This window comes from Maniola hyperantus, chromosome 1, assembly GCF_902806685.2.
Source record: "Maniola hyperantus chromosome 1, iAphHyp1.2, whole genome shotgun sequence".
Classification (NCBI taxonomy): domain Eukaryota; kingdom Metazoa; phylum Arthropoda; class Insecta; order Lepidoptera; family Nymphalidae; genus Maniola; species Maniola hyperantus.
This window is the reverse complement of record NC_048536.1, coordinates 17,386,038-17,410,268: the sequence shown is the minus strand read 5'-3', so window position 1 is coordinate 17,410,268 and position 24,231 is coordinate 17,386,038. Positions and strand designations below refer to the sequence as shown.

At 40.2% G+C, this 24,231-nt stretch overlaps 1 protein-coding gene across 1 annotated transcript in view; it reads right to left on the bottom strand.

The window, feature by feature from the left end:
- Nucleotides 1-1,165: 1,165 nt before the first annotated feature.
- The window catches only part of tweek (transmembrane protein KIAA1109 homolog tweek), an 81,337-nt gene continuing 58,271 nt past the window's right edge, over nt 1,166-24,231 (bottom strand). The window contains exons 36-54 of the mRNA XM_069500347.1: nt 23,406-23,659; nt 22,663-22,834; nt 22,035-22,199; nt 20,269-20,389; nt 18,795-19,029; nt 18,079-18,334; nt 17,344-17,600; nt 16,352-16,493; nt 16,021-16,103; nt 15,340-15,445; nt 13,811-14,134; nt 12,868-13,079; nt 11,250-11,384; nt 10,546-10,704; nt 8,576-8,791; nt 7,642-7,827; nt 6,798-6,928; nt 5,503-5,594; nt 1,166-2,802 (exon numbers count right to left, since the gene is read on the bottom strand). Of these exons, the coding sequence (XP_069356448.1) occupies nt 2,619-2,802; nt 5,503-5,594; nt 6,798-6,928; nt 7,642-7,827; nt 8,576-8,791; nt 10,546-10,704; nt 11,250-11,384; nt 12,868-13,079; nt 13,811-14,134; nt 15,340-15,445; nt 16,021-16,103; nt 16,352-16,493; nt 17,344-17,600; nt 18,079-18,334; nt 18,795-19,029; nt 20,269-20,389; nt 22,035-22,199; nt 22,663-22,834; nt 23,406-23,659 (3,430 nt within the window). The 3' untranslated portion in view covers nt 1,166-2,618. The remainder of the gene's footprint in view (nt 2,803-5,502; nt 5,595-6,797; nt 6,929-7,641; nt 7,828-8,575; nt 8,792-10,545; nt 10,705-11,249; nt 11,385-12,867; nt 13,080-13,810; nt 14,135-15,339; nt 15,446-16,020; nt 16,104-16,351; nt 16,494-17,343; nt 17,601-18,078; nt 18,335-18,794; nt 19,030-20,268; nt 20,390-22,034; nt 22,200-22,662; nt 22,835-23,405; nt 23,660-24,231) is intronic.

Genomic DNA, 24,231 nt, shown 5'->3' with positions numbered 1-24,231 from the left:
CCTTATACTAAATGGAATACGGTTCTAAATAGGCCATGACATTTAAGTCTATCGCACAGACTGATGGGAAAAGATAGATAGAATGAGTTTTCTCTGAATATTAACCAAATGGTAACGGCAGTTACGCACTCATCCGATCCGAGTCAATGAAGATACGTTCCTTTTTGTTTTGTATGGTAGCTTATGACATATGTCGTGGACAATCGCTGGTATTTTCACAGATGACGGATATAACTCGGATGACGGAAGTGTAGTGCGTAATCGCCGTAATAGATATTATTATACCCTCAATACCATTGGTGACGTGAAACTTTTTTTTTACCTCACAAAGTGCAATCCGCGCTTTTTTACGATTACGATTAAAAGTCACCGTCTAACAGCCGCACTCAGAGACGCTTAGTCGTTACTTAAGATTGAGTTAAAACGAGACAGATTTATGTGAGAGATATTATAGCTCGTCTTGTTTTAAGTCAATTTTAAGTAACGATTAAGCGACTCTGAGTGCGGCTGTAAGAGGATCTTAAAGGATTACTAAATAGTACGATTGACTGAATGTGGATTCTGCCGAATGTAAAGTTCAGCAAAAAATTGGTTCGTGGATCGAAAACGCTCCCGAATTTTGGTATTGCTGAATGTGAAATGAATTTCGAATACTTGATACAACTATTTCACTTTTATAAAAGTTTGTTCATGAGGGCTCTGTCTATTTTCCCCATCAGTCTGTGCTCTCCTTTCATACACTGAACTAACCTACCAGTCGACAATGATCGCAACGCAAAACATAATATGCGGAATCATTCGTAATAACTATTTCAATAAAATAAATTATTTTTGTGACACAAAATCAAACATTTACAGCCGCACTCAGAGTCGCTAAATCGTTACTTAAGGCATTAATTAGTGTGGATAAGGAATGCCTTAAGTAACGATTAGGCGACTCTGAGTGCGGCTGTAAAAAATAATAATATCATACATCAAGATAAAACGAGTAAGCTCTATAAAATTGAATTGAAATAAATAAATGAAAAGTTTATTGTCTTACTACAAAAACCTTTAAACAAATATTTAATATGTGCAAATGTTTGGGCGGTAAGACAGAAACTGTCTTACCACAAAAACACAAGTTTAAATAATGCCTAAAATGAGGGCTTGACAGTTGTTGTATGGGAAATCTGTAAGCTTTAAAATAAAGCGTCCAAACTTTAGTTTTTTGTGGTAAGATCCTAAAAGTTTTTTTTTGTGTAACTAATTCGATATTTACGGATAGAAAATTGAACTACCTGTGGTATTATACATTTCGATTATTTTCGAGACTACTTAGGTACATACCTAGGATAATATTTGTCTTAATGATATAAAATATTCCTTTCATTGTGGTTTCACAATTGAAGTTTGAGAAACCTGGCCGTGTTAGTTTTTAGGGTTCTGTACCTCAAAAGGAAAAAAGCTGGCTATGTGCTAGTCGGACTCGCGCACGAAGGGTTCTGTACCATCTATAAAAACTAGCCAAAAAAAATCACGTTTGTTGTATGGGAGCCCCTTTAAACATTTATTTTATTCTGTTTTGTTGTTATAGCGGCAACATAAATACAGCATCTTTGAAAATTTCAACTGTCTAACTGTCACAGTTCATGAGACTCAGCCAGGTGAAAGACGGACAGACAGACAGGCAGACGGACGGACAGCGGCGTCTTAGTAATACGGTCCCGTTTTACCCTTTGGGTACTTCCGTACAAGTCGAAAGATCGAAGTCTGACGAAAGATCTGTATGTCTGGCTGTCTGTCTGTCTGTCTGCAGTCGTGTCTGTCAAAACCGGTCAAGGGAATGAAAAATTATCGGATACTTTCCGTTGACCTAGACCCATGAAATTTGGCAGGTAGCAATGTATACCGTGAATTTGTGGTTACACCACAGATGAAATTACAGTAATTTTCTTGCACGACAGTACGGAACCCTTTGCAGCGAGTCCGACTAGCACTTGGCCAGTTTTTTGATTAAGTTACATCCGGTGGGGTTCATTTCGTATAATCCAATATGTAAATCCTGAAAACTTCGACCCTTCGCAAATATTTTCGTATACTTTAACAGTATGCCCTTCCAACATCCGTTTCCTGCCTCGTATAACCTAAATGCCTTCAAGGCAAGAGTGAATAGGCATCTTCTAGGCAACCTAGACCTCATCATTGCTTTTTATTTAGCATCATGATTGTCGTCGAAACGCTAGCCTATCTTGCAATAAATGAAATAAAAACTGTCCAAATGATTTTGTAAGACAATTCGATTTCGAATAATCAGTGATAAAACTTAAAAATATCCACAATGATAGCATATTTTGTTCCATAGTTAAATAATTGCGAAATTTCTAAGTGCGTATTTTCTTTTCGTTGTTTTTGATACCAAATTGCCAAGCAAAACTAAACTTAAACCTCTAGTGATAAGGTAGATATTCACTTGTCAGGTAAGAGTTGCTCCCGTATTTATTTAGTCATATAGTTGAGAAATTTCTCAGTGAACAGATTTTACATCGTTGTTTTCACAACACATTTCATCTTTCATTTCAACGATAACAAGGTACCAAGCAAAATTAAACTCAAATCTCTGGTGATAAGGTTGATATTCACTTGTCAGGCACAAGTCCCACTAGGCGCAGTAAAACTAATGCCAGTAGTTTGTCGACAGGGTCCAAGGTTCCTCGTTGGAGCCACTTCGGTATAGTAGTCCTTGCATGGCTGAAACCTAACTTTTGGAGAATGTAGTCTACGCCGTAAGGTTCGATTGATTTGCCCGCCCATGATAATAATCTGCGAAAAACAAATAGATTATTACCCATTATTTTGAAAAGCTTTGATAGCCTAGTGGTTAGGACGTCCGTCTTCTAATCGGAGGTCGGGGGTTCGATCCCGGGCACGCACCTCTAACTTTTTGGAGTTATGTGTGTTTTAATTAATTAAATATCACTTGCTTTGACGGTGAAGGAAAACATCGTGAGGAAACCTGCATGCCTGAGAGTTCTCCATAATGTTCTCAAAGGTGTGTGAAGTCTACCAATCCGCACATGGCCAGCGTGGTAGACTATGGCCAAAACCCTTCTCACTCTGAGAGGAGACCCGTGCTCTGTAGTGAGCCGACGATGGGTTGATCGTGATTTTGGGAGTTACATTTGGGCGGCTGCTTAGAGCTGGTTGAGAAAGTAGTACTCCTTTTTGGTTGTGAAAATGGTTGAATTAGGTTCTGATTTACAAAAATGGTATATTATTAAAATTAAAGATAACGTCCGTTCGCACCAATGTAAGGACACGAAGGCGCCAATGTGTGCTGTCTTCGGTAGGTAGCTCACATTTTGCTGATGGGGCAGTCAGCCAGTAACATGGGTAAATGATACAAAACAGTCGCAATTCGCAATTTGTGCTTTCGCCAGTAATAATAATTTAAAGCCTGACAAGAAAAACAAAATACCTCGCCATATTGCCATAGTGACCATATATGTACTAGTGGCGCCCCCAGAATAAGTTTTTTTATATTTCTGATCAGGATTTGTAACTAGATGATGCCCCCTACTTCGTCCACGTGGGTGTAGGTTTTTGAAAATGCTGTAGGAACTCTTTGCTTTTCCGGGATAAAAAGCCTATGTCCTTCCCCGGGATGCAAACTATCGCTGTGCCAAATTTCGTCAAAATCGGTTGAACAGATGAGCCGTGAAATGCTAGCAGACAGACAAACAGACACACTTTCGCATTTATAATAATAGTATGGATTATAACAAAATTTGTGAGTTGGTATAAAGGGGGTAGGATAATCGCCGAACTAGTGATCTGATCCTAAAATTTTTCACTGATAAATAGCTATAATAAATCATTAAAATCATTTATAGTTGCAATAATGTTACAGCCAAAATTAATATAATATCCCCGAGTACCAATAAACCATTTATTATGCGGACGAAGTCGCGAGCAAAAGCTAGTGATTTATAACTTTAAAGTTACAAGTGTATTTTCATTGCAGTTTCAACTATTATTTTGAAATATTCAATATGTTCTTCGCATTTGAAATATCTCCGTAAAATTCGACGTGCAGATTTGCCCCAGACTCACCTCACCCATCTGTACCCGTAGTACAAGATTTTACGTGTCACCAAACCAAACCAAATTCGAGAGTCGAAATACTTCCGCGTTACAGTAAACTGGATGCCTTGTTTTAAGGGGACTCACTTCAGTGCTTTCTTCATACAAACGTAGGAGGGAAAATACTACAATATTCGATATTGTACGCACAAAACTAAGAATTATATCGATTTATCTCGTCTTTATCTAGGTTCATTGATATATAAAACATTGAAAAAAATATTGATTTAAAAGTTACGAACCTCAAAAGATTCCTTTTTTTACACTAAATTTATGACAACTTTGGGCGTGAATAAATAAGATTAGGGATATGAAAATTCTAAAAAAAATTATCATTAGACATAGTTTATTTATTCATTAGTTGAAATAACTTTACTTTGCAAACATAAATTCAGTAGTTTTTTCTCAAAAATACTTTTCCTAAACCCTTGATTTCGGTGAAAATCATCGTGCCTCTCACCTTTCTCATACAATGTCAAGTGAAAAGCAAATAGGTTCGGTCGAGCGTACTGCGCCACCTTAAAGCTCAAGTTTGTCTACACTTCTACAGCCAGCGCTCCAAGCGGAAAAATTACGAAATTAAAATCAGTGGCATTGAATATTTGACTTCAATTCAAGGCTGTTTAGGTCCATTTTACTGTAACGCGGAAGTATTTCGACTCTCGAATTTGGTTTCGTTTGGTGAGACGTAAAATCTTGTACTACGGGTACACATCGATCTTGTTTTGCACGAAAGCAAGTCACTCGTTAACAACTATTGTAGTATCAGAGCGATTAGATTGCGCTATTGTTACGTATTTGTTTTTACTAATAAACAAAAATTAAGTCGTCATTGCGCAGCCACTGGCCCCGATTCTCTAGTCTCTCTCAAAACTAAATTTAGAGTATCTGCATCCTTTTCTTTTTACTAATGCTAAAAAAGGAACGGAACATGACTTTCACATTTAAAGACTCTAAATTTTAGTGCACAATACAAATTTAAACAGTAGGTTCGCGAGTGCGTGCTAAAATCACGGGTTTTACCATCTAAAAATTAAATTTAGAAATGTCAAACTGCTTCTGTCCTTTTCATATTACAATAGTAAGAAGAGGGTGCGAATACTCTAAAAATAGGTTGTGCTTAGAATCGGTGCCAATGTCCACTATGCGACCACTCTATGCTCAGCAGTAGACGTCTGCAGGCTGATATTATGATGTATACTAAAGCATGTGCGAGCAAGTGCGATAGACGTTGGGGTCCCAAGGTGCTGAAATACTACCTCGCACCAGAAAGCGCAGGGCTGAAAAACCGTGGCGTGTTCCTACAAGAGACCGATGTCCAGTAGTGGAGTAGTGGACGTCCATTGGTTGTTGATGTTGATGATGAAAGCAAGTGCTTACCTGACAGTGGGCTCTAGGTGCCAGGTGAGGCAGCGGTAGTCACGGAAATCAACCGGGGGAGCTGCGGGGGCGTCTCCGCTACGACCCGGCATCTACGGAAAAGCCATAAAACACGAAATTAATCTATATATATAAAAGGAAAAGGTGACTGACTGACTGACTGACTGACTGACTGACTGATCTATCAACGCACAGCCCAAACTAGTGGACGGATCGGGCAGAAATTCGGCATGCAGATAGCTATTATGACGTAGGCATCCGCTAAGAAAGGATTTTTGAAAATTCAACTCCTAAGGGGGTGAAATAGGGGTTTTAAATTTTGTAGTCCACGCGGACGAAGTTGCGAGCATAAGCTAGTAAGAAATAAGTTTTGGTCATATTCAAATTCGAGAATATTCAAGCCATACGATTTGAAAAAGTAGAATACGATTCAGCTCATTGCTAAGCAGAATAATTTTCAGATATAAGTCCCTGTATTGCGCTGGAACCATGTCTCATTAACATCGAAATGACGTCATTTTGACGTCAGACGAAATAAAAATATACCATCAGCTCGAAACTTCAGTCACTGACGTCACTAAAATGGCGGCCACGCGCATTAGCAATTTGCGGGACTTATACTTTAAAAAAAAAAAAAAAAGAATATTAGCCATGTTAAATGACTAATATTCCCCTTTCCTCTCCAACTAAGCGTCAGGCTTGTGCTAGGAGTAGGTACGACAATAGTGCAACGGGCGGGGTTTGAACCGTCAACCTTTCGGTTTTCAGTCCACTCCTTTACCGGTTGAGCTATTGAGGCTCTACTACTACCAATACCATGATAGTTTTTATTCCGGCGCTTCGTCTGCCGGGACCTTAGCTTGAACACCCAAGTGATGGAGGCGCTGGCCAATAGTATAACTATCGGTTATCCCAGCATATACATAAATAAAATAAAAAAGCTTTTATTATTCCTTACATGCACATACTTAATTTTACTTAGTTTTTAATTTTATCTTATTATTAACATTATATTATTATATTATATACAATTAGTTTTAATTTTTTCTTATTATTATAAATTATTTATTTATTTAAGTATGTAGTTATTTACAATTGCAGGTGCTACCTGGCTTGGACCCACGCACAAAATCTCTTAAATATTAAAAAAAAAAAAATTTAACAGCATACACATAGTGTAGCACAATTTTTAAATAAACGTTTTTCTTTCTCTATCCAGTTAGTCAGCGCAATTGATTTATTATGTGCTGTTGTAACTAGATCACACTTGGATCAAAGCTAGCATATATACTCACGAATCGTTCCTTCTCTTTGATATAAGACGAGATGAGATCGTGCAGGAACAGGAACGCCTCCGCGTCGACAGATACGAAGATGTGGTCCTCGAACTCCGTGATGAAGCTGCACTCCACCACCGGCTTGTCATCTGCCATACAACAATAAACCACTCTTTGATTTTCCGGGATAAAAAGTAGCATATGTCACTCTCCAGGTCTTTATCTATACCCATGCAAAAAATGACGTCAATGCGTTGTACCGTTGCGACGTGATTGAAGGACAAACCAATAAACCAACAAACAAACACACTTTCGCATTTATAATAAGGGTACTGATGGAATGAAAATAGATCTGTATCTATCACACCATCAAAACAGGCAATAATCAGTAGGGCGATTGTCTAAAACCTGCATCAATCATTATTACAACCTCAATTGTTCTGATTGGCTGAATTTGTGCGATTCTTGTTGCAACAATGCATTGTGGCCAATAGTGAGCGAGCATTAACCAATCAGAGATGATTGTGATCGTGACATTGTAGCTGTCAAACAACCGCGGTAGGGCCACAGGTCGAAATTCTTATTGTAGTCAATGATTCCGGCATTTCTAAATATATAAAAGGAAAAGGTGACTGACTGACTGACTGACTGACTGATCTATTCCCGGTCCGTCCAGTAGTTTGAGCTGTGCGTTGCTCAAACTACTGGACGGATCGGGCTGAAATTTGGCATGCAGATCGCTATTATGACGTAGGCATCAGCTAAGAAAGTATTTTTGAATATTCAACCCTTAAGGGGGTGAAATAGGGGTTTGAAATTTGTGTAGTCTAGTATTTAATAAAAACTTATTTTATCCACTCACCATGTTCAGTGGGAGGCTGCGCCTTCTGCAGATGGCTGGTCCTCAGATGCATCTGCAGCGCAGGCAGTGCGAAGATCACTTCCCGGACGTGCCTGTCGCTGGGCTTGTTGCTCTGTGCGCCCGCGCTGCCCGTGCTGCCCGTCGTGCCCGTGTTGTCTCGCTCTAGTGACGGGAACTGGTCGATTGCTGTGGAGAATACAAAAAATTCTAATTGTTCTGTTTCTGGAACTGGACTGGAAGACCTAATCAAATCAAATCAAATGGTTTATTCAAAATCCTAATCAGTACCCTTATTATAAATGCGAAAGTTTGGATGTTTGGATAATTGTTACTCAATCACGCAAAAACGGCCGAACGGATTTGGATGAAATTTGGAATGGAGATTGATTATACCCTGGATTAAAGGAGCGGACTGAAAACTTAAAGGTCGCCGGTTCAAATCCCATCCGTTGCACTATTGTCGTACCTACTCCTAGCACAAGCTTTACGCTTAATTGGAGTGGAAACGGGAATATTAGTCAGCAATTAACTTGGCTAATATTCTTTTTTTTAATTTAAAAAAACAATGGTTGTCTTTTCCGCTTTCTTTAATTTTTATAATATCCTCTACCCTAAGGTTGCCTGGAAGAGATCGCTACTTTAGCGATAAGGCCGCCTATTATAATAATAATAATAATAAAGTTTTTTATTAAAGGCAAAGAACCCAGTATACATATTATTCATAAAATAAAATATACCATTATACAAATTAAAATAAAATAAAGTACAATGAACTACATGTACATACAAACTTATAAACTAACTGTGAATGTTAAAAAACTGTTCACAGGCGTCCTTGTCAACAAATCAATTTTTTTATTTCTTATTACTATTATGATGCACAGATAGCCAATATGGTTTTGGTGTACAATAAAGCATATTTTACTTTACTTACCGTCTATCTCGCTGTCCGCGAAGGCGTAGTGGAACCACTCGTGCAGCGTCTTGAACTGCGGCGGGAACAGCACGGTGCGCGTCATGCGGCACACGGTGGCCAGCGACTGGTGGCCGGCGGCGGCCGGGCCCCCCGCGCCCCCCGCGCCCACCCCCGCGCTGACGCCCTCGCCCAGGCTGGCTGTCAGGGATTGCACCGCGTGGACCTCTGGTGAACCTACGAGATATACACAATTTCGCGAATCTTCGGACGTGAACCCAAATATATTGCAGATAATGTAAAATACACGAAACAGTGTAATGTCGGTATCATTCATTGATTGTAAGGTATATACAGGTATATATAATACTAGCTTATGCTCGCGACTTCGTCCGCGTGGACTACAAAATTTCAAACCCCTATTTAACCCCCTTAGGAGTTGAATTTTCAAAAATCCTTTCTTAGCGGATGCCTACGTCATTATAGCTATCTGCATGCCAAATTTCAGCCCGATCCGTCCAGTAGTTTGAGCTGTGCGTTGATAGATCAGTCAGTCAGTCAGTCAGTCAGTCAGTCAGTCAGTCAGTCAGTCAGTCAGTCAGTCACCTTCTCCTTTTATATATATAGAAACAGGTAAGTTAGAGGATAATACGCTGAGACATCACCAGTAACAAGCTCTGCTGCGTTTATGCACCCTCTAATTACAGCTATCTCCGCCACCGCTCCAAATTTTTCGTAAGTCCGTTTAGTCGCACTTTGGCTGCGCTCAACGAGTCAAGCTCAAGGAGTCCCCTCGCTGTGACATATTTGCTGACAAATGGGCTGACCTCATGGGTCAGATCTTGCACTTTTGTGAAGATTTATAATTTTGCTTTTTAATATTTATAATTTTAACAATTTTTGTAAGTATGTTTATGTTAGTTAGTACTCGTAGTTTAATTAGTGTAATTGGGCTTTATGGCCGTTCTAATTAAATAATAATAAATAAATAATAATAATAATCTACCAGTACAATTACTGTTACCAGTACACCGTAGAATTTGAGAATCGAAACACAATAATACACAGACATATAATGGTCCCGATTCTCTAGTCTCTCTCTTAACTAAATTTAGAGTATCTGCATCCTTTTCTTTTTACTAATGCTAAAAAAGGAACGGAACATGACTTTCACATTAAAGATTCTAAGTTTTAGTGCACAATACAAATTTAAACAGTAGGTTCGCGAGTGCGTGCTAAAATCACGGGTTTTACCTTCTAAAAATTAAATTTAGAAATGTCAAACTGCTTCTGTCCTTTTCATATTACAATAGTAAGAAGAGGGTGCGAATACGCTAAAATTAGGTTGTGCTTAGAATCGGTGCCAGTGTGGCTAATTCCTTTGTACACAATCTCTAAACTAAACTAAAATGGCACGTCTAAATGTATTGCTATCCCTTTCATAATGTTGCTTGCGGAAAAGGATAGCACTAGATTTAGACCTGTTAATTTAGTTTAGTTTAGAGATTGTGTACAAGAGAATTGGCCCCATTGTCAGACTAAAATGGACCTAAAAGTTCTGATTTAAAGTCTCAGTAGCATCGAATATAATTTTGCAACGTTTTCGTTTCTAATAGTGCTGGTTGTAGATGTTTGGAGAAACTTGCAAAACAATACTGTCAAGGTCCATTTTAATTTAACGCTCGAATTCTAGCATCGCATCGTTGAGTTGAACCAGTGTCCAAGCACAGAAAAAGAGAGTTTGAAGAGCTATTAACTTTATCTACCAGATAAGTTTTGTTTTTATTTCCATTTATATTTAGTGCTTTTTAATAAAATTAGCACATCTAGAGCATTTTTGAGCAGCAGATGGCAACTCTGATAACCTCCAGCGCGCTGGACAAACAATCTCAACAAAGTGGTGGGAAGTGGCTGGATAATGAAGGGGCAGTTTTTGAAAAGTACTATGTCTAGCAGTGGACACGAATGACGATTGAAATTAAGTTACTTACCGTCCTCGTCTTCGATCTGCTGCGCTTCGGTGGCGAAGCTGATGCAGGGGTCCTTGAGACTGAACAGCGCCCAGGACTTGGCCTTCAGGCTGTTGCCGTGGAAGCACGCCAGAGATATGTTAGAGCCTTGCAGTTCCAGCGTGCCGCCGAGCACTGTGCCTGTAGAGAAGTAAACATTGACATAACAGTAATTTATACAAGGAACCAAAGGTTTAATTTGATACATCCACTTGAAACACAAGATGTTAGTACATTTGACGCTAAGTAGCCCTATTTTTCTTAGATTTCACGTCACCATTTGACGTATAGTCGATTCAGGATCACACCAAGAGTTCCCTCCCTCTAAGTCCACTCTGACTTGATCGTTCGGAAGTATTATGCAAAAAAATCGCACAAATTCAGCCAACCACAACAATTAAGCTTTCAATAATGATTGCAGGTTTTACGAAATCGACCTACAGTTTACCCTTGGATTAAGGACTAAAATCGTACTTTAGCCATTATTGTTACTTTTGTCATTATGTTGAGACCTTTCCCAAAATCTATGGCATATATTTGTCATTATGTTGAGACCTTTCCCAAAATCTATGGCATATATTTGTCATTATGTTGAGACCTTTCCCAAAATCTATGGCATATATTTGTCATTATGTTGAGACCTTTCCCAAAATCTATGGCATATATTTGCAGGGAATGAAACTCACCGCGCGGATGCAGCTTGTTGTGCGGCGCGGCAGCAATGAGCTGCAGCACCTTCTGCCAGTGGCGGTGATGCCGCAGCTCGGCTTGCTGCTGCGGGGGCTCGTTAGTTCCTGCTGCTGCTGCCGCTGCCGCTGTGTCTGTATTGTTGGACAACGGTTTTTTTTTTTTTTTTTTTTTATTTATAACAAGCGTAGGTACACCAAATATTTACATTATTATTTTCTCGCCAAACTGGTGAGCCAGTTTGTTGGCGAGCTGGCGCTCCTTAAAAATAACTATAATCTACGTATTAAATTGTACTTATGTATGTAAACTTATATTCTAACTTATAAACTTATACTCAGATTAAGGTTACTACTCCCTTCGTCAAAAAATGGAAGTACAGAACTCTACTCGAATAAGTTAAATATTGACGCCAATATTAATAATTTTATAGATACAAAACATTACCATGACTGACTGACAAACATGGCCCAATTTAAACTTGTTTTTTTTTAAATTCTGATATTTTTAAGGGGCTTTTATATAGGTTGGATTTGCTCATGCCAGCTGCTCGATTGCGGTAGAATGACAGCTACAATGTCACGATCGCAATCACCTCTGATCGGTTGACACTCGCTCACTATTGGCTACAATGTACTGTTGCAACAAGAATGGCACAAATTCAGCCAATCACAGCTCGCGTAGGGGCGCGTATCATGTCAGCTGTGGATTCCACGGGAAACGCAAGGAAACATCCCCGCCCCATTGTTGTGCGGTTACTTCGTCGTATTAAGCGAGATGAAATGCTTAAAGGTTCTAAAACGCGCAGAAATATCACTAGCAACGATTTAAATCTAGCCGGACCTGCACAGAGAGTCTTTGCTAATGAGCGACTCACTCCGAGAAACAGGCACTTACTCCGTGAATGCAGAACACAAACAAAGCAGATGGGTTATGATTTTTGTTGGTGTAGCAACGGGTCTATATAATATCCCAAGTAACACAAAAGTTGATATGCAATCAACTGATTTACCGTCCACATTGGAAACTTTAGCTGCATAAACGTTCTATATAATAGCTGAACAATAGCTGAATAATAGCATCCTCAGAAGATATAACTCTGATTTGGGCACAAATTATTCAGCAACTAGCTGATTAACTGCCCACAACTGCGTTATATCAGCATTATATAAGCATTATTAAAGGTAACAGCCGCCCCAAGAGCTGAACATTGGCTGATAAAGAGAGTGTATGTTACCCATTATGCAGCTAAAACTACAAACCAGCACCCTTTTTGCGCTTTTATGCAGCTAAAAGAGAAAATGTGAATAAATATTACTCCAATGCTATATTATTTCGATATTCTGCATGCAGTGTTTACGTACTACATATGTACGTCAACGAGAGGGGAAAGCTGCTATTGTTATTCGTAGTAACGAAGACTTGGACCGTCTCATCAATAAGAATAAATCAGGATTATTGATGGACGATTGTTATATACCCCTTTTCGATTCGTAAACTTGCACATTGCCACATTGCGTATATTTGTGTACGCAAACAGCGCCTTCACCTTGGCTAATATTTGCCAAATACGTTGGCATAGGAAGAGAGTTGATATATTACTGTAATACAACTTACGATCTCTCTTCTCCCGCGGCAATCTTGTCTGATAAGGTCCAGCAGTGGAGTGCAGGGAGGAGAACACCCGCTTGCCCGACTTGAACTGCTGCGTGAAGAACTCTTCGAGTTTCAGCTGCATCTTCAGCAGGTCTGGTGTGGTGCTGCGACTTATGGCGATCTGGAGTTGGTGCCAGCTCAGAGTGCCGTGTGCCAGGATTGTGGCTGGACGACTGTGGAGAGATTAGTATTGTAACATTTTTGTTTTTAGGGTTCCGTACCTCAAAAGGAAAAACGGAACCCTTATAGGATCACTTTTTTGTCTTACTTACACTTAGTGTTTACTGCACTATATTGAAACCCATTTGGCTGTATGGCATACAGTTGTTGGGCACAAGCTGTAAGACCAACATCATGCGGATTCAAAGGGTTCAAAACAACATACTAAGGACAATAACTAGTGCGCCCTGGTTTACACGCAACGATGAATTGCACCAGTACCTGGATATGCCAACTGTTTCCGAGGAAATAAACAAGTACTCCAAAAAACACAAAGTTCGCCTTGCCAAGCATCCAAACCCACTCGCTAACTCACTTCTAGCTGCCCCTAGAGTAAAAAGACTGAAACGAGCTGATGTGCTCGATATCTGATGCACGTGGGAGCAGTGGCCAATGGCTCCCTCGTTTCTCAATACCAAATTAAGCACAAAAAATCTGCTTATAGTCCCCCGACTGATTGCAGATAATGACAAAGAAAGAAAAAAAAAAAAAAACTTTTTTGTCTGTCTGTCTGTCTGTCTGTCGGTCTGTCAAGAAACCTACAGGGTACTTCCCTTTGGCAGGTAGGTAGATTACAGCAGACATAAGGGAAAAATCTGAAAACCGTGAATTTAGCTTAGGCTTTTAAATTTAGGCTTAGCAATAGGGTCCCAATTGGGTACGGAACGATAAGAATGCTGCTCACTTAGCAGAGGGTGTGGCAGCGGGCGGTTGCCAGCGGTCCTTCAACACGGCCGCCAGTCGACTCAGACGGGCAAGCAACGCCGGGGCGCCCATGTACTCCAGCCTCAGCTCCAACGCTGCTAGTCTCAACGCCGCCACGTGGGCGGGAGGCTCTTGCTGCAGTAAAACATGGGCGCGGGCCGCCGCTAGTGAAATAGATCCGCCCACGATGCCGCCACGAGCTTCCAAAGCTGCTCCTCCTAAGGCCACCCGGCCGGCCACTTGGCGTCTTCGGGTGCTGCCGATGCTCAGCCGACCCCACGCGCCTAGCGAGCGGGACTGCCAACTGTAATAACAATTTGTAAATTTGAAGAAAAATAACTGAACCGACAACACCCGAACAATCTCAAAGTCGCTATCTGATCGCTATTTTATACATTGTGCAAAAAACGTTTAACAAAAATCCCTAAATAATACTATGACTAGGGCATTTCATGGAATTGGAAAAACAAAAACGTTACAGTTCTTGCAATTCACGAAGGCGAGTGAACTTTACTTGTGGTTACGTAATATACAAGGGCATTGTCGAAGTGTGCGTGCATGTCGGACCAATCAGTCGCGAGCAAGCGCTCGCAAACGCATATATTTACTGTACCTTACTTATACCGATACAACTTAACACGAGCATAAGCCACTCGCCCTCGTGAAATGCAAGAACTATAACTAATGATCAAGCAAATCGGCACCTTAGAAAAAGCCCCTACAATTTTTTGATTGATCAATATCATCAAATACTTTGATAATAAAACTGTAACAGGTCAAATTCTGTACATTGAAGATATTTTGAAAATTTTTTTTCGAGGGCACTCTATAATCGATACTGAACCCAAAACTGTAATTTTTTTCATTTTTGTCTGTCTGTCTGTCTGTCTGTCTGTATCACGGCCGCGCATCACGCTGAAACTACTGAATGGATTCCAATGAAACTTGGTACGATTTGAGGTCATACTATGAGGAAGAATATAGGATACTTTTTATCTCGAAATTCAGCATGGTTCCCGTAGGAGAGGGGATGAAAGTTAAAATGTATACTGAGTTGTAATTCATTAATGCGTAGTCCGATTTCATTCATTCTTTTTTTGTTAGAAAGGGGATATTTTAAAGATTGTTCCGTAAATATTTCAAGGTCATCGGTTTTTACCCGACTGTCAAAAAGGAGGTGGTTCTTTTTTCTACATCGATTTTTTCGAGGTTTCTGGACCGATTTGCAAAATTTTATTTTAAATCAACAAAAAAAGTTTACGTCGTGGTCACATAAAAAATTCTGGATTCAACTCCTTAATCCTGATGCTGCAGGGTTACTGCCCGCCTGGGTTATCAAGATTCAGGAAGTGTTCATAGTGAATTCATATTGTAGGTACCAAGCAACGACAACAATCCCGAAAAATCAAAGAGTCCACGCGGACGAAGTCTCAGGAATCAGCTAGTTGTAAATATAAACCTGTGTAGTTAAATGAAGGAAATTGTGTGTGTACTGTGTAGTGAACCTACCTAACATTCCCCATGACGTTGCCCATGTTCATGTGAACGTTGAGGCGCTCGAAGTTCACCGCGAACAGCACGAGCGTCTCCCACGCCGCGCCGCCCGACTTGTCTTCTATAACAAAACATTAGTCGATTCAATCTATATATATATAAAAAAAAAGGAAAAGGTGACTGACTGACTGACTGACTGACTGACTGACCGATCTATCAACGCACAGCTCAAACTACTGGACGGATGGGGCTGAAATTTGGCATGCAGATAGCTATTATGACGTAGGCATCCGCTAAGAAAGGATTTTTGAAAATTCAACTCCTAAGGGGGTGAAATAGGGTTTTGAAATTTTGTAGTCCACGCGGACGAAGTCGCGAGCATAAGCTAGTCCATCGATATAAATGACAAGATATGGTCAAGCGAACAAAATTTTTCACGGTTTAGAAACCGAATAAATCAGTACCATCTCTTAAAGCAATGTCTGCTCGCGTTTGAAATCCAGATGTCACTGTCGTCGCGTTGGTGCGTAATAAACATTTATGCACCAATGAGTCAGTGCCATTTTGCTTGTTTAATGACCCTGTCCATACGAAGTAATATACAAGTCAATGATTCAATCCTTAATTATTCAAATAAGTTACTTTCACGGTAAAAAAAAATTAAAAATAATGATCAACTTTGAATGGAGTCAATACCTTTAGGTTTTTGTGGTTCAGCTGTTTTAGCTTTCTCGCGCTGCGGCAACACTGGCGATGCAGGCACGTTGCTGCTGTATGTTCTAAAATATTGACAAAACAGATTTAAAAAAAAATGAAAACAATAAAGCAAGGCTTGATTATAAGATATTTTTATAATCATTACATAGATTTTTCCATTGATGAAGGTGCATTTACACCATAGTTATTTGGCGTGCAGATAGCTATTTAACGTAGACATCCGCTAAGAGCAGATTTTTGATTGATTTGATTTTGATTTTTTAAAGGGTAAAAATGGGTTTATCTATATATCTAAGAAAGCTATACTAACTGGTGTGCGGTGTGAACGCTGACGTCACCAAGGAAAAGTCGCCGCACGATGCTGCGCCGGTACCACGCCTTGGGGAACGCCAGGATTTCGCTCAGCCGTCTCATGTCATACTTGAACCACGCGGAGCCGACGTCAACGATTGCTGATACGAAAATGTAATCATTATTTCAGCGTTTCTCTTTCTGTTTGCTGACCTAGACTTGAAGTCACCGTCATACTATGAATAAATTGGATCCCAAAAATGAAGGACTAAGGGTGAGATCTATAGAGCGCACTTTGACTTTGCTTAGACTTTGACGACCTCCCTGGCGCAGTGGTGAGCGCTGTGGTCTTAATAGTGGGAGGTCCCGGCTTCGATTCCTGGCAGGGGTTTGGAATTTTATAATTTCTAAATTTCTGGTCTGGTCTGGTGGGAGGCTTCGGCCGTGGCTAGTTACCACCCTACCGGCAAAGCCGTGCCGCCAAGCGATTTAGCGTTCCGGTACGATGCCGTGTAGAAACCAAAGGGGTATGGGTTTAATAAAAACTGCCATACCCCTTCCAGGTTAGCCCGCTATCATCTTAGACTGCATCATCACTTACCACCAGGTGAGATTGCAGTCAAGGGCTAACTTGTATCTGAATAAAAAAAAAAAAAAACTTAAGTTTGAGTTAAAACGAGGCAGATTTATGTGAGAGCTATGCATCTGTCTCGTTTTAACTCTGTCTTAAGTCTAAGCAAAGTCAAAAAGCTCTATAGGTTTCAGCCTAAGAACTGATAAAACTAGAGACCTAATTTTAGCCATTAAATACATAAAGGACAGTTATCTTAGGCCCAGAGTTGCATGACAGGTGGTTAAAGTTAAACTTTGTCAGTCAATAATAGCAAAATGGATTGCACATTAATTTTGGACCATTTTATCTTTAACCTTAATCGTGGAGGTATGAATACTAAATCTAAAAGGCAATCAGAATAAAGACTATCTTAACGTCACAATAACAATAATACTCACTCGAGAATCGAACAGTAGCTTTAGAATCATGATCAGTATGGAAGTCCAGCTTCCTAAACCGGGAGAGATGAAACTTCACAAACTCGACATTGATGGAGAGTGAATCCTTCCGTTCCGTGTCAGCCAGCGGCGACCATTGTGCTTCTTTCAAACTGGACTTCTTGCCGCCGTACGGGTGGAAGATGTATACTGAGAAATCCGCTAAGCAACCCGTAACGCTCAGCCCGCCCATTGCTATCGCTGGTTCAGCCATCTCCCTAAATAGTTATTCTTTGTATTAGTAAGAGTACTAGGGCACTTTTTGGCATTTAAAAATTTCACGTTTGTCATTGATGTATATTAGAAAGAGTGCAGGAGCTAAAATGCTCCCTTGTAGTACTCCATTCTAAAACAGGTACCTATCTCTTTTTTGTAACACTTTATAGAATTTAATAATTGTTGTTCCAGCAATAGGACATATTGTTTAGAAGTGTTCCCAAAATCTCGTTTGCTAATCAACTTTTTAGCATAAAACCACAAGAAATTTCTGATTTTTTGATAAATTTAGAGAAGGCTTTAGATTTTGGAGATTTTAATTAGACTCTCGATCAACCAATAGATCTTTTTACTATAATAATACGGGTTCAAAACATAATTAGTATAAAAATACTCGGAAGCTATTTGGTTTGTTTTATTGAAGATATCAGACATATGTATAGTATAGGCATTATAAGAAGAAGTAGTATGGAAACTTACTCATCCGACGCTCGTTTGGAGCTAAACACAATCTGCAAGCTCGGCAATTGCAGCAGACACTCGACGCGCGACGCGGGCAGGCAGCTGAAGCGGAATGCGGAAGGTCTGGTGTGGAAGTGCACGATGACGTCGACGGGGAAGGACGCGTAGACATACTGTCCGTACCCTTCCCCGCTGCCCGCTACCCCTGGTACCCCTTCGCTTGAGCCTTCTCCGGGAGGACCGCTGGTGCGGTTGCGTGACGTGTTTTCCGTTTCTGTGAAAAACGTTCCGTTTTAAAGTAAGCCTTTGTCTTATCAAGTGTTTTGTGCCTAGAAGTTCTACTCATTTTACCCCTATTGTTTTAAAAACTGAAATCCGAAAATCGATAATAGTTATAGTCGATAGTAGTAGTAATGCTTAATGTGAAATTGAATTTATTTTGCGTTCCGTTTGCGACGTAGGTGCCACATACAAGGTAAAATAAAGAAGAAGAAAGGTTGCTAAAGAGCATAGATAGATAGGCATTAAAAAATAATCTGGCGAATACTATAAACAATCTAAGATAGCAAATTTTGGATATAACGTATAAATATGAAGGGGCATTGATATCAAATAACATTTGTTTAATAAGTTGGACCAAAGATTTGAGTTGGAAGATCTTGAGGATGAGAAAAATTAAGATTTTCAACATTTAGTCTATGCATCTGTAAGCATTATTATTTAACAAAACTCACCCGAAGTAGGAGCCGTGAAGGAAGTTTTGGTCGGTATGGGCTCCAAGGTCTGCTCCAGAAACTCCAGGATATGTGGACTGATGATAGTCTCTTCGGGTATACTTTGCAATGTGATCCAAGCAAATAATGACGCTTTCTTCGTGCCCACTTTTCGTGTAGTCGGATTGAGTGGAATGTTAGGTATCGTTTGAGGGGACACTGACTCTTCTGGTAAAGTTTTTGATTCATAGTGCACCTGTTGGTTTTGTTAATAGTTAAAATTCCATACGAACATTTTTACGGTTTGTGAACGTTAAATCAAGATACGTATTGCCTAAAGATGTGGGAACGATTTTATTTCTCCAAAACAACCCGAAATTATGCAACATCGAGGCATAGTTGTATATACAGGGTGGCCGGGGATGTGACGTCTAAAAGAAAAATTTAAATAGGTACCTTATTTTAAGGGGTATCCAAATCATCCCCGGTCACCATGTATAAATAACTCAAACACTTTCACAGACTTTCGGAACCAGTAGAAAACTTTGTTGTGTTTAGTTCACTCGTCAAACGTACTGCATACGTCGTATCAATCCAAGCCAGTTGTCGACATAGTAGATCTCATACTTACCAACATTGTTCACTTATGAACCAAGATGGTGTTAGTGCATAACCTCCTGTTCACGAAATGACCCCTTTTTTAAATAACTTTACGGCTCTGGGTTCTAAAAATGATCCCTACTACAAACGAAAACATGGACGTCAAAGTGTTATACAGTTCTTGCAATTCACGAAGGCGAGTGAACTTTACTTGTGGTTACGTCGTATACGCGGACATTACGTAACTGTGCGTGCATGTCGGACCAATCAGTCGCGAGCAAGCGCTCGCAAACGCAGATATAAAGAATATGCCTTCTTCAACGTCGATATCAGATGTTTAATTCAATACACTCGTACATACTGATGAGATAACTCATTGAAACACCATGTAATACTTCTTTAACACATTTATGCTCATTGAAACACATGAAATACTTCTTTTACATCTTTATCACCACTTACAACAATACTTTACACTTTTTGAGATTACCTCCCAGCTCTAAAGCTCCACACGAATTCACGCCATTTATGCCGACCAAACGTCACGTTTCTTTTTTTCATTCATTACACAGAAAAATGCAAAGTGTAGGTATGCCATTGGTCTGAATCGAAAACAACCCACCAATGACAGCCTCTTTGAAATTTCATCCAATGAGATTATTCCTAAATCTTAATGCAGTTGTAAAAAGTATGTGATTTGACCCAAATGATAAATTATTATTTGAAAATCATGACATTCGGCCATCCGACACTGTGTTGCCTCCCGGCACACACACTCATAAAATACAATTTGAAATAAATCATGACACACATTAACTTTACCTTACGTCTACCGATACGACTTAAACACAAACATGAGCCACTCGCCCTCGTGAAATGCAAGAACTATACCAACCTTAAGTTGTAATCCAGGAACTTGGAACACGGTGAGATCAGGAGGGGGCGGCAGGCGAGCACGGCGGGTATCGCCCAGGCCGCCGGACGCGGAGCGACCCACGCGAGACTTACTGCTGCCTCTGTCCAAGGACAATCACAACCAACAGGTTAAAAAAAAAAAAAATGCCGTGTTAAGCTATACAAAGTCTCCGATAACCATGTCGGAGGATTGCCAGCGAAACATACATAAAAAAAAAAAAAACATCAGGTTAATTTTAAACTAGCTTATGCTCTTCGTCCGCGTGCACTACACAAACTTCAAACCCATATTTTAACCCCTTGGGAGTTGAATTTTCAAAAATCCTTTATTAGCGGATGCCTACGTCATAATAGCTATCTGCATGCCAAATTTCAGCCCGATCCTTCCAGTAGTTTGAGCTGTGCGTTGATAGATCAGTCAGTCAGTCAGTCAGTCAGTCAGTCAGTCAGTCACCTTTTCTTTTATATATTTAGAAGACTAGCTTATGCTCACGACTTTGTCCGCGTGGACTACACAAACTTCAAACCCATATTTTAACCCCTTGGGAGTTGAATTTTCAAAAATCCTTTATTAGCGGATGCCTACGTCATAATAGCTATCTGCATGCCAAATTTCAGCCCGATCCTTCCAGTAGTTTGAGCTGTGCGTTGATAGATCAGTCAGTCAGTCAGTCAGTCAGTCACCTTTTCTTTTATATATTTAGAAGACTAGCTTATGCTCACGACTTTGTCCGCGTGGACTACACAAACTTCAAACCCATATTTGAACCCCTTGGGAGTTGAATTTTCAAAAATCCTTTATTAGCGGATGCCTACGTCATAATAGCTATCTGCATGCCAAATTTCAGTCCGATCCTTCCAGTAGTTTGAGCTGTGCGTTGATAGATCAGTTAGTCAGTCAGTCAGTCAGTCAGTCAGTCAGTCAGTCAGTCAGTCACCTTTTCTTTTATATATTTAGAAGACTAGCTTATGCTCACGACTTTGTCCGCATGGACTACACAAACTTCAAACCCATATTTTAACCCCTTGGGAGTTGAATTTTCAAAAATCCTTTATTAGCGGATGCCTACGTCATAATAGCTATCTGCATGCCAAATTTCAGCCCGATCCTTCCAGTAGTTTGAGCTGTGCGTTGATAGATCAGTCAGTCAGTCAGTCAGTCACCTTTTCTTTTATATATTTATAGAAGATGAGCTGACCCGGCGAACTTCGTACCGCCTAACACGTCACTCAATAATTGTTTTGCCTTCCCGGAACCCCTCCACTAACACTTAAACTTTATGGTATGCTATTAAAGTTATACAGACAGACAGACAGAGAGACAGACATACATACAGACTTTCGCATTTATAATATTAGTATGGATTGTTTGGCCTGAGCAGTCCTGTAGCAATAATGAATTATTTATAGACCTTATGCCGAGTGGTTCCAAACACCTCGCTAAGTTTTCGTTAGTTAATTTGAAATTAATCTTAAGACCAAGGCTATGGTTCGAAATGTTTTTCTTTCCCTTTAAATGATAATTAAGTTATCTCCATATAAAAATCTATAGTCAAAGTCAAAGTCAAAGTCAAATGATTTATTCAAAATAGGTAATAAATTACTCTTATTGATTGTCTGGTATAGTGTTAGATTTGTAAGATATAGTGGTGATAATTATAACGCAAACTTAAAACTAAAGCTACGAGGGTTTACATAATCTATTCGTCAATACGTTATTGTCAAAATCATACAGAAACAACTAACATTTTGAGTTCCTCTTCCTTCCCAGGCTCTTTAGTGTGGAGCACGCATTTCCCGCTGTTGATGTGAACTTTGACGTCCAACTCGAAATCTATGTTCGGCTCCGCGGTTTTGGCTTTACTCTGCTTGCTTTCGTTCGATTGACTCGGACCCGGCGTGTCTGTCGAGCTAAAGGACAAAGCAGTTCATTCATGTAAGTGTTTTCTGGCTTTTTATACAGGGTGTAACCAAAACGCTGGCCAAAACGAAGACAGGTACTGATGATTACTGATATGATAGCATAAAAAACCGCGAAAAAATAAATAAATAAATTCTATTATTATGTAAAAGTTTACGATTTATTGCAAATAAAACATCTGACTGACGCCAAAGGTCAACGAACGTTACGTTAGTAGGTCACTCGGAGTCAATGCCGCGTCGTAGGCGGGGCATTGACCCGAGTTTTGCACGCTATACATTGCAGGTTTGAAAAATACTAAATCACTAAAACTAATGAAATGAGGCCAATGGTTATTAGTATTGGATTTGTGTTTAGGTAGTATAACAATTACGCTAAGTTTTTGCTAGGTTTCTGGTTACACCCTGTATAAGGATGCTAAGGTTCACGGGTTTTCACTGGTTTTATAATTACCTGGCGTTCAAATTCTCCTGCGATAGATGCAAATGCGGCGGCCATGGCGCGGGCAACGAGCTCTGCCTCTGTACTCCGCCCTGGAACGTGACCCGGCCGCGCCCCTCCCGCCCCTCGCGACCCTCGCCATTCCGCGGTCCACGCAGTGACGACGAGCGAGATGGACCCGCACCTGCGAGACAATGACTAGTCTTACATACTAATATTATGAGCCTCAATGTGGCTAATTCTGTTGTACACAATCTCTAAACTAAACTAAAATGGCACGTCTAAATCTATTGCTATCCCTTTCATAATGTTGCTTGCGGAAAAGGACAGCACTACATTTAGACCTGTTAATTTAGTTTAGTTTAGAAATTGTGTACCAGAGAATTGGCCCCACTAGCTCAACGGGTAAAGGAGTGGACTGAAAACCGAAAGGTTGACGGTTCAAACCCCGCCCGTTGCACTATTGTCGTACCTACTCCTAGCACAAGCCTGACGCTTAATTGGAGAGGAAAGGGGAATATTAGTCATTTAACATGGCTAATATTCTTTATTAAAAAAAAAAATCTTCCACGCAAAAACCACTGGACGGATTTGGCTTAATCCAGCGGCTCCCTGCGACTCGTCTGATGTCGTCCGTCCTCCTAGTGTCTTCCAACGCTGCGTCTTCCGGTACGAGGTCACCATTCCAGCACCTTGGGACCCCAACGTCTATCGGTTGGGACACCGATTGGTGACGTCAAAGAAATTATTGTTACCTGTGAGTGGGTCGCTGTCTGCAGAACTCCACGATGTTCCCTCGATGATGTCAGCGAGCCTCGTATCATCATCCGCCAGCAGCAACGTCTCTCCAGACTCGCTCACTCCCACGCCCACGCCCAGAGGCTCCAACCCCACGTCTGGGGGTGGGGCTGACACGAACGAGTGGCTTCGGTTTGACCCCAGCCCTAATTTTCCCTTGGTGATAGAGCTTGCTCGTACGCTTTGGCGACGTAGTTTTTGGATCATGTCCCTAAAATAATATCACACATACAAAAACCATACTAATATTATAAATGCGAAAGTGTGTCTGTCTGTCTAGTATGTCTGTTACCTTAAGGCATATCTGTTTACTCATTTTTGATGAAATTGCGCGGTCTATGATTGTCAGAACCCGCCACCTATTTAAAATCTCTAAAAAAAGGTCGGGGTTTTTTTTTTTTTTTTTTTTTTTTCTACCATAAAGCACCATTATAAAATGGTAGCTTTATTGCTATTACCATCTAGCCTATGGGCTAATAAGTAATATTATTCTAGCTTAAACTTCTACTTATGATTAATTTTTAAATCTAATTTACAGTCCAGTAACTGTCCTTAGTTTATTCTAACACGTACTTACAGTTCACTATGTTCTTGTGACCTAGAAAAAGGTCGGGGTGACGAAAATATTAATAAACTAGCCACTTCATCCGCGTGGAATTAGGTTTTTTTAAAAACCCGGGGTAAGTCTATGTCACTCTCCATGTCTTTATCTATACCCATGCAAAAAATCACGTCAATCCGTTGTACCGTTGCGACGTGATTGAAGGACAAACCAACAAGCAA